At 54.4% G+C, this 12,918-nt stretch overlaps 1 protein-coding gene across 2 annotated transcripts in view; it reads left to right on the forward strand.

Moving 5' to 3' along the window:
• WSCD2 (WSC domain containing 2) overlaps positions 1–12,918 on the forward strand; it is a 130,372-nt gene that overhangs the window by 90,894 nt on the left and 26,560 nt on the right. For both annotated transcript variants that reach the window (XM_008249349.4, XM_017338066.3), the window contains exon 4: positions 1,563–1,747. In XM_008249349.4, coding sequence (XP_008247571.1) covers positions 1,563–1,747 — 185 coding nt within the window. The remainder of the gene's footprint in view (positions 1–1,562; positions 1,748–12,918) is intronic.

Raw genomic sequence — 12,918 nt, forward strand, 5'->3', positions numbered from 1 at the left:
GGCACTCTCCAGCGTGGGAAGGACTCCAGGTCCCTGGTGATAAGGAGTCACCCACTTCTTTGTCAAAGAGGGGAGCCAGAGAAGCTTTCCACACAGCCACTGCCCTCATGGTGCTCACAGCCTAGAGGGGAGACAAAGCAAGTGACCAGAAAGGGGCCCGGCAGTGAGCGAAGGACTTGCAGGTCCCGTAACCTGCGGAGGCGTCAGCGAGGGGAAGCCAAGATGAGTCAGAGCTCCTCGGACAGTTCTGTTCCTGCAGCAGATTTCTGCTGGCTGCCTACCTGGGCCGGACCAGCGCCAGGTGCTGGAGACGCAGAGCCCCGCCTTCAGGGAGCTCCACCTCTACTTGGGGAAACAGAGGCATGGCCAGGCGGTGCCAATGGAAGAGCCACAGCCTGCACTTAGTGCTCACCATGTGCGAGGCCCTGTCCTGAGTGCCAGGCAAATGTAAATTCTCTAATTCACAAGGGCCCTGCGAGGCGGGGATGCAATGAACAGTAGATGAGGAAGCCAAGCCAGAGAGGTACCACACAGGTGTGGGGGAGTCGTGAAGGTGGGCTGGGGAGTGCCCCCTTGCCCCTGTGCAGGAGGCTCCCTGTGGTTCTGGGGAGCCAGTCAGGGGGGCCTCTGGGTGAAGGGGCTTCGCAGGGCCTGCCCTACCCCACCCCCACCCCGCTTTCTCCGTATTCCTCGTCCCCAGCCCCAGAGCCGGAGCAAGCAATGCCCTTTCCGTTTGTTTACAGAGTGGGGTCCGCTGAGAGTCCTTTTAAGGGAAGGATTCCATGGCTCTGAGAAAGGAACCACAAGCCTTGCAGGGCCTGGATTTCTTTTTTCATTTTAGGAGAAGGAATTTTTTACTTGGCTGGGTCTGTGAGCCCGGTTTTGCCATCTTCCGGAGATGAGAGCCACCCCACCCCTCCTCACCACGCCCCAGCTCCCCTCAAGGGGCACAGAGGCATCATTCCTGGGCGATGTTTCCCAGAAAAATAGGGCTGGGCTCTGGAGGGATGAAAGCCTCCTGTCTCCAGACAGGGAGGGGCAGAATCTGGGGGGTGACGAGTGTATCCTGTGGTGCCGGGGTGAGCAGGTGCGTGTGAGTGCGGACCTGGTGTGTCTGTGTGGAGGTGTGGAAGGGAGAGTAGACTGCAGGCAGGGATGAAGGCAGCTGAGCATCCCTGCCCCTTCCCTGGGGCTCCCCATCCCCAAGGATCACCCCAAATTCCTTCTTGGCTTCCCTGCCTCCACGTCTCCCACCAAGGCTGTCTAACTCCTCAGCCTCTCAGACTCCTCTTGGGGCCTTCGCATCTCCAGATCCTACCAGTGTGCCCTGGAACATGCTCATCTTCAGGCCTCCTGGGTGCCCCGGCCCCCTTCAGGGTCTCCTCATTTCCTTGGGGTACCCCTGTCTCCGGAGGGCCCCTGTCTCTACTTGGCGTGGCTCTCCTGTCCCCTGAAACTCCCTATCACCCTCACCTCTCATCTTGGATCTCCCCACATTGAGGCTCCCTGTCCCTGGGGTCTCCATGGCGTCTGCTGCCCTGCCTGACTGCTGTCTCCCCCAGGGGCTACCTGTACGCCGGGCTGGAGTTCGGCGCCGAGTGCTACTGCGGCCACAAGATCCAGGCGGCGAACGTGACCGAGGCCGAGTGCGACATGGAATGCAAGGGCGAGCGGGGCCGCGTGTGCGGCGGGGCCAACCGCCTCTCGGTCTACCGGCTGCAGCTGGCCCAGGAGTCAGCCCGCAGGTGTACGTGAGTCAGCCCTGCCCCTCTTGGCTGCTCCTCCCTCGCCTGCAACCCTCACCTACCCTTCCCAACAGTCCCCCCATCACTCCAAGTCCACCGCAACCTTGTCCCCGCTTTGCTGCCTACCCCATGCCCCACAAACTGTGAACCTTCTCACCTGGCCTCTTCTCCTCCTGCCTCCGTGCCAGCTGCACCCCTCTTTCTCGCCTGTCTTCCACACTCAAGCAAGCTGGAGGTGGGGCTTGTCTCTCCCGATTTCCCCAGCATGCTTAGTCTCCAGGCCATCACAGTGATGAATCACAGCAGTGACAACGGTGACACAAGCAACTGCACACATTGGATGGTGCGTGTCAGCTCCATGGTGACTGGTGACATAGGCACTGCTGTTCACCTGTTCCCATTTTACAGATGAGGAAACTGAGTCTCACTATCACATAACTTGCAAGCAGTGGAGGTCACCTGACTCGTGCAGAGCAGAGACAGGCACGGAAATCCATGACGACATCTGTAGCTCTTTTTTTTTTTTTTTTTTTGACAGGCAGAGTGGACAGTGAGAGAGAGAGAGACAGAGAGAAAGGTCTTCCTTTTGCCGTTGTTTCACCCTCCAATGGCCACCGCGGCCGGTGCACCGCACTGATCCGATGGCAGGAGCCAGGTACTTATCCTGGTCTCCCATGGGGTGCAGGGCCCAAGGACCTGGGCCATCCTCCACTGCACTCCCTGGCCACAGCAGAGAACTGGCCTGGAGAGGGGCAACTGGGACAGAATCCGGCGTCCCGACCGGGACTAGAACCCGGTGTGCCGGCGCCGCAAGGCGGAGGATTAGCCTAGTGAGCCGCGGCGCCAGCCACATTGTAGCTTTTTGATCTTAACTTCCCTAACTGGAATGAGCCTAGGATTCCACACACCCCTCACCCGCCCTCTGCCCCACTCCAGATCTTCTTAAAAATGCAGATCCTGCCTCAGCAAGTCTGTGCGATGCTGCATTTCTCAGGCGCTCCCGGGGGCCGCTGGGCTGCTGACCACACTGTGAATAATGAGGCCCCAGACCTCCGTGGATTTTTCCCAGAATGTGGCCCTTGCAAAAAGGCCTCTTTCACATGAAGTTCGTTGCTGGTTTGCTTGATAATGTGTTCAGTGTTTCAAATCCCGTCAGAAAGCTACTTTATTTGAAAGGGAGAGGGAGAAACAGACTGACAGAGCTCCCATCCGCTGGTTCTCGACCCCAGTGCCTGCAACAGCTCTGGCTGGGCCAGGCTGAAGCCAGGAGCTGGGATCTCAGGCTGGCTCTCCCATGTGGGTTGCAGGGATCCAAGCACCTCAGCCGTCACCTGCTGCCTCCCAGGCTGCATATCAACAGGAAGCTGGAATTGAGAACAGAGATGGGACTCAGACCCAGGCGCTCAGATAGGGGATGTGGGAGTCCCAGCTGGCATATTAAGCATTGTTTCACATGCCTACCCCGTCACATCTCATATTTCGGAAGCTCTCTTCAAGCTTTGCTCCACAATAGGGCCAAGTGTGCCACCCATTTTTCAAAATGACTTCCACAAATGGGTGTTTCCATATACCCCCACCAGCACCACACACACACACACACACACAGCTGCCACAGTTCAGGTCTAAAGGCTTGGCTGGCAGAGTCAAAGATGGGTCGTCTAACCCAGGCTGGAGAATGTCCACCCAGTAGGCTTCTGGTTTGGCTGTTGGTGGCATGAGCTTTTAACTTGGAGGCAGCTTTGTCATCCTCACAACCCACCCTTTCCGTGCCAATATTTGTTACTTTGATGGTGGCACTTGGACCATCCAAAAAAGAGAGGACCTCCTTAAGAGAGGAAACCGCTTCCAGGAAAACATCCTCGTGCCAGAGGTTGAGGTAGATAACAAGGAACAGGTTGTGTACGTGTGTACGTGTCATCCAGACAGGGCCTAGGCCTCTTTTTAGTTCAAGTTCAGGTTGGCTGGGTAATGTGATCTCTCTTTCTCTTTCTCTCTCTCAACGCACATGCACTCACTGTTGTGAGCACCTGATATCCCAACATTTTCCTGGACCGTCAAAGCTGAAACATACAAGCCACAGCAGACAGGGATCACTAGAATCTGCTATGATGAGGTGTGTTCCGCACCTGTGGCAGTGGGGGGCCTGGGTGGTTGCTGGGGGCAGTTCCCGAGCTTGCCAGGACATTTCCCCAGCTGTGTGCCATCTGAGAAGAGCATCTTTGTCCTGGGTTCTCTGAGCCCAGCCCAGTCCCTCTGCATGATCCTGAATAGGGTTTGAAGGTGGGGCACCTTCAGCTGGAGGCTCTCTAAGAACACATCAGCCTTGCTCACCTCGGGGCTACTGTGGCTGAGCGTATCACAGGAGACAGATGGGCAGCGGTGTATCGGATTGGGTCTTCTGGTGAGCTCCCAGCTGGCAGTATGGTGGTGCAGAAAAAGCACCAGGACCACTCATGAACCAGAACACTCAGTGGGCTCCTCTGTGGACTGGGTACGGAGAGGTGCAGTGGGGAGGAAGGCACCGACCCAGTCCCCTGTGGGCTCATCATCTAGTGGGGGACTGGTTTAACCACAGAGGGCACAAGCGGAGGACTGCACAGTCTCCATCTGCAGGACCCAAGGAGCGAATGAGCTGACTCATTCGCAGGAGTCCCGGGGTGAAAGGGAGAGCCATGGGCAGAAGTCCAGGGCAGCAGTGGTCGTGTGTTGGGAGTCGTGTTGGAATCACCTTTCTCACTCATATCTGTGGGGAGCAACTCGGACTAGACTGTTACTGGAATTAAGACTTATTCTATACATCTGCTCTGCCACAATATGGCGCTGGGAGAGGAGTAAACAGCTTCTACGCAGCTGTCTCTCACCAACTTGAGTGATGACCTGCAGGAGCCGATCCTGCTCCTGATTGGAGGAGAGCAGCGTACTCGGCGTGTGGGTAGCAGAGTTGGGATTGGTGGAAGAGGACTATAAAGGAGGAGAGAGACAACATGCACCAGAAACATCTAAGGGGAACACCTGAGCAGCCCCCAGAGAGCCGGCCAGCGGTGTGCCGCTCCCCCGCGGAAGTGGGGAATGTGGCAGGGGGAACTGCCCTTCCACGGAGGTGGAAGGGACGGTAGCCAATCCGGGAAGAACCAGCAGCAAACCAGGGGAGGGCCGAGCAGACGAAAGAACAGCGCAGGGTCCTGTGTCGTTCCTCCACGAAGAGGGGGAGCGACACATATCCACATTTTACACTTGTAAAAACTGTGGCCTACAGTGCAGAACTGGAAAATGGAATGGGCTGGAGTAGGGGCACTTCACTGGGGCCTTGGAAGATGCCTAGGATTTTGCCCAGTGGAGAAGGGAAGGAAACACTGACCCAAGACAAGTCACTATGGAGCAGGGGAGAAGACCACAGGGTCTCTTAGGGACTGAACTTGGGTTGGAACCCTGGTCTTGGACCCCGGTTTGTAGACACCCTGACCTCTTGTACTGGATGTAGGACTGTCTTCTCTCTTTTGGGGAAACATTGAGCTCCAGCTCAACTCCTTCCTTCCTCGATCCCTGATCCCCCACCCCACCTCCAGATTCTGCTTTGGCTCCTTGTCGCTCCCCCTCTTCGTGGAGGAATGACACAGGACCCTGCGCTGTTCTTTCGTCTGCTCGGCCCTCCCCAGGTTTGCTGCTGGTTCTTCCCGGGTTGGCTACTGTCCCTTCCTCCTCCGTGGAAGGGCGGTTCCCCCTGGCCACTTTCCCCACTTCCGCGGGGGAGCGGCACACCGCCGGCCGGCTCTCTCGGGGGCTGCACAGGTGTTCCTCTTAGATGTTCCCCTTAGATGTTCCTGGTGCATGTTGTCTCTCTCCTCCTTTATAGTCCTTCCACCAATCCCAACTCTGCTACCCACACGCCGAGTACGCTGCTCTCCTCCAATCAGGAGCAGGTCCTACAGTTTATTGGTTGAACTGGAGGCAGCTGCGTAGAAGCTGTTTCTCCCTTCTCAGCGCCATATTGTGGGAGAGCAAATGCATAGAATAAGTCCTAATTCCAGTAACTTAGTCTAGTCCGAGTTGCTCCCAGTTGCTCCCCACAGCTCCTGACTCTAAGAGATATGGAATCTCAACATCTTTGTCTTGACTCAGTGGCCCCTTAGCTTCCTATGCCTCTATATGCTTTATACACAAGTAAATCAGAGAGGGACATCTTCCCTGTCACTGGCACACACCCCCTAATGTGTGTTACAGCAGGCAGGGAAATGAGCAAACGCTCCAGGAAACAGATCTGGGGGAACCAGACTCCCTCTGTGGAGTCATTAGGTGGTACAAACACTGGTCTAATTGGGTTACCTTGAGCTGTGGCACTGGACACAACTTAGTGGTTGCAGAGAGCTGAAGGAAACTCATTATGTCCTGAGCACACGTGTGTGTGTGTGTGTGTGTGTGTGTGTGTGTGTGTGTGTGTGATGGGAGGAGGAGGAGACCAGGTTTGCATGGGAAGCCAGCATGTGTTTCTGGGGGGATGGAATCTTCCTGTGGTAGCAAGAGCACTGAAAGATTTGACAGACACATGTGTGCAGGTGCCCTGCTCTTCTGCCTGGACCCAGATTCTTGGGCTTGAGGACTCTTTTGCCCTTGTTACAAAATGTCCAAGAAATGGACTTTCTCTGTGGCATTACATCTTGCATAGATAGCAGTTAGCTAAACGTGTTGACAAGTAAAGCTCTCCTCCCAGGGGCGAGACTCACTAGGTGATTAAAGAGCAGGATGGTTTTGCAGGATGTTGTAAGGAATTTCCTTTGCCTGAAGGATGCTCTCAGGATTTGTGCTGCAAGGTTCATTAGACACGGAGCTCTGCAGGGCCGGCCCTTGGGGCTGTGTGGCTGTCCATGGTGCTGACCTTCCTTTGGCACTGGCTGGAACCCTGTGACGGCAAACCAGCTTCTCCAAGGGCTACACTGGGTTTTCCTTTTGTCCCCCCCCGCCCTCAACACGCACTTTAATGAGGTTTACATAGGCACTGAAAAGATAGATCCCGACTTACAGTTCACAACCTACATGGCAGATGCCTGCACTGTTGTTAGTTCTGGCAGGTGCTTTGTCTTATAAAGTCAGGAGAATACTGTGCCATGCTTGTGCCTCGTGCTCATGGACTATTCCAGCAGCTTCTGGGAATCAGGGAAAGTTACATCTCCTTGGTGGAGCACGTCTAGTTTTCTTGCCAGGCCTGGAGGCTTCTACTTCCTCTTGGAAAGACATGTGTTTGTGTCTTCAGGTGTTCCCCTGTGTAGGGCAAAGGAGGGAAGTGATAGAATTTTTCCTCCTTGTGCACAGTGAGCAGGGGAAATTGATTTTCTCTTATTCCCTAATAAGCAAAATCCAGGGAGTCAGGGAACCCCTTTGGGTGATGCAGGTTTTGGAATCAGCAGGCGTTATTCCTAATCCAGCTCTCTCATCTACTTGCTGTGTTGACTTTGGCCAAGCTATTGAATCTCTGTAAGCCTTGGGTGCCTTGTCTGTAACATGGGGACAGTTCCAACTTGTACAATTGATGTGAACCTAAAATGAGATAAAGTCTAGACACAGTGTGTCTAGCATGGTGCCCCCCTCTTCCTAATGAAGACTCCCCCAGTTCACTGTGAGAAGCACCCAATTCGAGCTATTTGAATTTCTAACAGCCTGCAGGAGCCTTTGGTAGTGTCTAAAAATAGCTGGTTTGAATTCTCCTCGGACACTTAGGCTCTTTGTGCCATCCAATCTCTCTCTGATTATCGGTAGCTAGGTAGCCGTGAGCAGCTCCCAGCTCACTGCCGTTCCTCCTCGCCAGCGTCTTTAATACAGTAGAACCTGGCCTAATTACCCAGGGGGTGGTGGCCTCTTTCAAACCATGGAGAACTCTTCCATGCCTGCCTCTAAGCTGATGCCTGGTGACATTTGCCTCGTTTTTCTTTTTTTGTGAAGCCCCAGAACAAAGAGATGACAGGACTTCAGACACTTGCAGCTGGTTCCGGGCTGTTCTTCGTCTGCCCCCAGCCAAGGGAGCTGATGAATGGCTGCTCTGCCCGCCTCTTGCTAGTAAAAGACCCAAGCTGCTGCGGTCATGCACCGTCCCAGCTAGCCCGGCAGCAAGGAGCTGACACTGTCAGAATGTGGGGTGTGGCCTTCTGCTGTCCTTGGGTCCTACTATGGGGCCCTAAGAGGGCTTCTGGGAAATTCAGGTGACTGGCATGGGGGTCTCTGGAGCCCCCACTGTGTTAGAATCAGGCAGGCCTCCTGAAGAACAGCAGAGAGGTGAGAAACTGGGATGTGATGTCAGGCAAGACGGAGGTCAAACCCCGGCTCTGCTCCCCACTAGCTGTGAACCTGGAAAAGTGACAGCAGCTTGCTAAATCTCAGTGTCTCAGCCTGCAGGCCAGGCTGATGGTATCGTCTACCTCATGGGTTGTTGCACCACATAGAGCATGTGTGGCGTAGAGCACACAGCTGCTGTGGTCAGCTCTGTTGTGGCTGTCTAGGAAGGGCCGGTCATTAGGAAGGCGCTGCTCAGAGTCTCTGACATTGCCATGGGCTGGGCAGTGCATGACCTCAGGGAATGCCGTCCATGCATACTGTGGGCTGTGAAAAGGGGGACATTCCTTGTGAATTAAAAATGCTTAAAGATCCAAGATAATTAAAAAAAAATTTTTTTTCATTGTATTTGAAAGGCATAGAGACACACAGAGAGGTCTTCCGTTTGCTGGTTCACTCCCCAAGTGCCTGCAGCAGCCAGGGCCAGGTCATGCTGAATCCAGGAGCCTGGAACTCTGTCCGGGTCTCCCTCATGGGTGACAGGAATACTTGGGTATTTGAGGCATCACCTGCTGCCTCCTAGGATGGACAGGATGCTGACTCAGAAGCATGGGAATGGGACTTGAACCAGACACTCCGATATTGGATGTGGGCATCCCAAGCAGCACCTAATCCCTCTACCAAGTGCCCACCCCACACCCAAGACGTTTTAAGTTGGGATCCCCCAGAAGCAAAGACACAAGCCTTGGTTGCCTTGCTGGTGATTCGGGATGCACGTGTAAGGGAGTGGAGAGTGAGCAGGGAAGGAAAGGTCCTCTAATGAGGGCAGCTACGGCTGCATCTTTCTGAGATCTCTAGGAGATGGTACAGAATGAGCTTCAGTGCTGCCCTAGCTGAGGGGCCGCAAGCTGCTGGGTTTATTCTCTGCCTCTCACCTGTCACTGGCTAAGGATGACCCCTGGGGAGGTCAACTCCCTGGCCGGTTTGGCCTGTTTCCCCCTAAGTTATAAAGCACAGAGTCATGGTCACTCTCTGCCCATGCTAGAATGATGAGTGCCAGTGACAGGCATCTTACTGGGGACACTGACAGTGTCTATGACATATGATGTAGCCACCCCCGGAGAAAGCAACAGGAAATAACATTGACGGAGCACTTGTTAGGTGGCACTGTTATAAATACCATTGTGTGAGCTCCCACCCAACCATGCAGGGTGGATTTGGGGAACTGAGCTGAGGAAAGCTGAGGCTTGGTGCAGTGTAGACACCGAGGACACGCAGCTAAGGAAGTGGCTGAGCCAGGTCTGCCCAACCTAAAGCCAGTGCCTTTCTGTGGGGCACCAGAGCTTTGTGCAAATAGGAAGGCGTCTTCCCACTACTGTAGAAATCCCAAATTCTGTGCACCATAGTGTCAGGCAGGCCATGGGGCCCACTGGAAACTTCCCTTCCATTTTCAGAGATGTTTCTCAGCACCAAAGGGGAAAACCAGGTGACCCCTGGTACGGATAGAGGAAATGTGGAGGTACGAAGATTTAAAAAAAAAATTTTTTTTAGTTTATTTTGTTTATCTGAAAGGCAGAGAGATAAAGTGAAAATGAAAGAGATAGAACACTGCCATCTCTTACTTTATTCCCCCAAAGCCTGCAAAAGCTGGGGCCAGGCAAGGCTGAAGCCAGGAGCCAAGAAGTTAACCCAGGTCTCCCACATAGGTGACAGGGACCCAAGTACACACCTGGGGTGTGCATTAGCTGGAATTAATAGCAGAGCTGAGACTTGAACTCTGATATGGAATGCTGGCATCCCGAGCGACATCCTAACTGCTGTGCCAAGTGCCCACCCCAGAAGCAGGAAGATTAGGGTCTTGGCCACTGTGAGTAGCCTCAGTGTCCAGGTTACCAAAACACCATGGGGAACCACCTACAGACAGAAACGACCTTCAAATCACCCCCAGACCCCGGGGAACAGAACTACACCGTTCCCTTGCCTGCCTGGAAGCTCCTCCAACCTTTCTCCAAGTCATCAGGAAGCTTTCTATGATTCCATGTGGCATCTCCCAAAAGCAAAATGGGGAAAAAACAATAGCAGGGAGCCAGAACAGCAGGCTAAGCCACTGCCTGCAACGCTGGCATCCATGAGTGCCGGTTCCAGTTCTGGCTGCTCCACTTCTGATGCAGCTCTCTGCTAATGCACCTGGGAAGGCGGCAGAAGACGGCACAGGTGCTGGGGCCCCTGCCACCCACGTAGGAGACCTATGAAGTTCCAGGCTCCTGGCCCAGCCCCAGCTGTGGTGGCCATCTGGGGAGTAAATCAGCAGATGGGAGATGCCTCTCTGTTTCTTGTCCCCCCACCCCAAATCTGCCTTTCAAATAAATAAATGTATCTTTTAAAAGCAACAACAAAAGATAGAATTTGGAATGTTTGCAACATAAAGAAACGTCAAATGTTTGAAGAGCTAAATGCAGTTACCCTGACTGGATATTATACAATGCATACATGTACTGAAATATCACATAGTACCCCATAAATAGGTACAATTTTATGTCTGTTAAATTTTTAAGTAAGTTCTTAAATTTAAATGTGTTTAAAAAGCAGGACAGGCCAGAATGCGGGGAAGTCCTCTATCTGGAAGATCCGCTGCTCCTGGAATTCAGCCTCCCCACCCCACCCCCAGCACACACCTCCACCTAAGACCCCTAAGCAGTAGTTTCTCATCTGCCTCCAGCCCTTTAAGGCCTCTGCAAACCTTGCCTTGTTTGATATTCAGGGCACTCAGCAAAGCCCAGCTCTCTAAGCCAGGGGAGTCAGGGACTCATTAGCAGATGCTTAAATGTCAAAGGGAGACCAGTCTCCCAGGAGCTCGGCCTACAAAGTCTACTTCCTCCTCCCAGCCTTGCAGTGTGGCCTCCTGATGCCCAGGCGAGCTGCAGGAGACCTGCCAGAGCAGGGGCTCCCCAGTCCTCCCCTCTCCTTCTCAGCCTAAGGACAGCCCTTTAACCACCCCTTGCTCAGTGCCCACAGCTCACAAGGCTCACTCCTGTCCGTCTCTGAATATCCATGCCCCTATTATACCGAAGCTCAGGCATGAGAGGAAACTCACCAGGACTCAAAGGCAGGGAAGGGCGGAGCTGCTAGTGGGCACTGTGGCAGAGGGCTGCCTCCCATGCAGGTCAAGACACTGGCTTCCAGAGAGGAGACGCAGCCGGCCCTGGAACTTGTGTCTCCTCGTCCTTAGTCTCTGTTCCCCAGCCTGCAAGGCCAGGGACGTGCATGGCCTCCTGATGTGTTCTCAGGCTAGAAGGAGTCTTCTGAGACCCTGGATCAGGGCTGGGCCCCCCCCCCAGGCCACCTGGAGATGCATGTTAATGAGGCCCTTTCAGAAGAGCAAGCCCAGAGATGGTACCCAGCTGGGGGGCAGGGGAGAAGGCAGATTTGTTGGCCACGGAAGCCCAGGTGAAGAGCACAAGGGCTCATGCAACCCTGAGAGATGCCCCGGTGCCTCCAGTTACTCAAGGTCGTGTCTGTAAGAGGAGGCAGGGGTGGCCCCTAACAGCAGGGGCCCCCAAGATCACTGTGAGCTCCCTGCAGCATTTACATGCCCGCCATCAGAGGCACGCATACTGGGGCAGGGGCTCCTACGTGAGATCTGCTGGGCCCATACTGGCTGTAGGCACCAGGCGTAGGGGTCTCCATTGTTCTTGGCACCCTGGGGAGAGGCTTCAACTGGGCTGGCCTCCAGCAGAGACACCCACCCATCCTGTGGCTCACTCTTTTTCTTCATATGGTGCGTTTCCGTTTGCGTCGGAGAAATAAACATTTTGTTCCAGAATAGGTGCTGGCTGTTCAGGGGATTGCGAAAGCCCTGGTGTCATTGAGCCGGTTGGGAGGGAGCTTGGCTGAGGTACAGCCTGCTGGGAGAGGGATGCCCTTCTCTCAGCTAGCTGGTTGCCAGGCAACCCACCGAGAGCCCTGGGGTGGTTGTATCCACGTGCACGCAAACATGCCATGCTGAGACTCACCTCCATAAGGCCTGATGCACAGCCACACAGCTGCTCACAGAGGCACCCAGTCAGATGCCACAGCCACAGTCAAATGCTCACTGTCCCATCAGCCGGGTAGGGGGACACACACCTGCCCCAGAGTCCTCTTCCCCACATATGAGCTGGCCCACAGGGTCTCATTGACATTGTCAGAGTCCGCATCCATGTTTTTTGGATGTGAGCCCATGAGTGCCGCTGTGACACACACAATGTTACTCAGACTCACATGCACAGACACAGATGGTGCCCAGAGCCATAAACACATTGGTGTCATGCCCCATGCCCTCGGTGTTCAGCTGCCCCCCAAGTCAGCCCCATCACTGCATAGCCAGATACACACCCATACTTGTGCCCACCCACCCCCATTGCTTTTGACCTGGCCTTGACTTCTTCTTAATTCTGTAGTCTGAGACCCCAACAGGATGATGGGAGGGGACTTAGAGAGGAGCCAACTCAGAGGACAAGAGGAAGTGGGCTTGGGACACCTACAGTGGCCGCAGGACTGCCCCAGCCCTGGAGGAGCCTCCATTGGCTCCAACCCCCAAATTGCTGCCTGTAGCCACCCTCCTGCTTGTGACCCCGGGGGCTTGGGGGACAGTCCCTCAAACAGGAGCCTGCTGTGGAAGAGAAAGGGCAACAATCTGATGATGGCTCTGAAGACTCGGAGGTCAAGCTCTGGACGTTTTGGGGATGCTTAAAGAGAGTCCGACTCTGGTGCCGAGTGGCCTCGGAGTGACAGTCCTGACTTCCTGAATGCTTTGTAGTCAAAAGTGGTATGAACAGGAAGGGCAGGAGCAAGGAAGGATAAAGCCATGGTGCCTTGAAATGCTAAGGCAAGACCTCTGTGGCTCTGTAGAGAGACAGCCCAGGAGGGTGTG

The sequence above is a fragment of the Oryctolagus cuniculus genome, chromosome 21 (assembly GCF_964237555.1).
Source record: "Oryctolagus cuniculus chromosome 21, mOryCun1.1, whole genome shotgun sequence".
NCBI classification, from domain to species: domain Eukaryota; kingdom Metazoa; phylum Chordata; class Mammalia; order Lagomorpha; family Leporidae; genus Oryctolagus; species Oryctolagus cuniculus.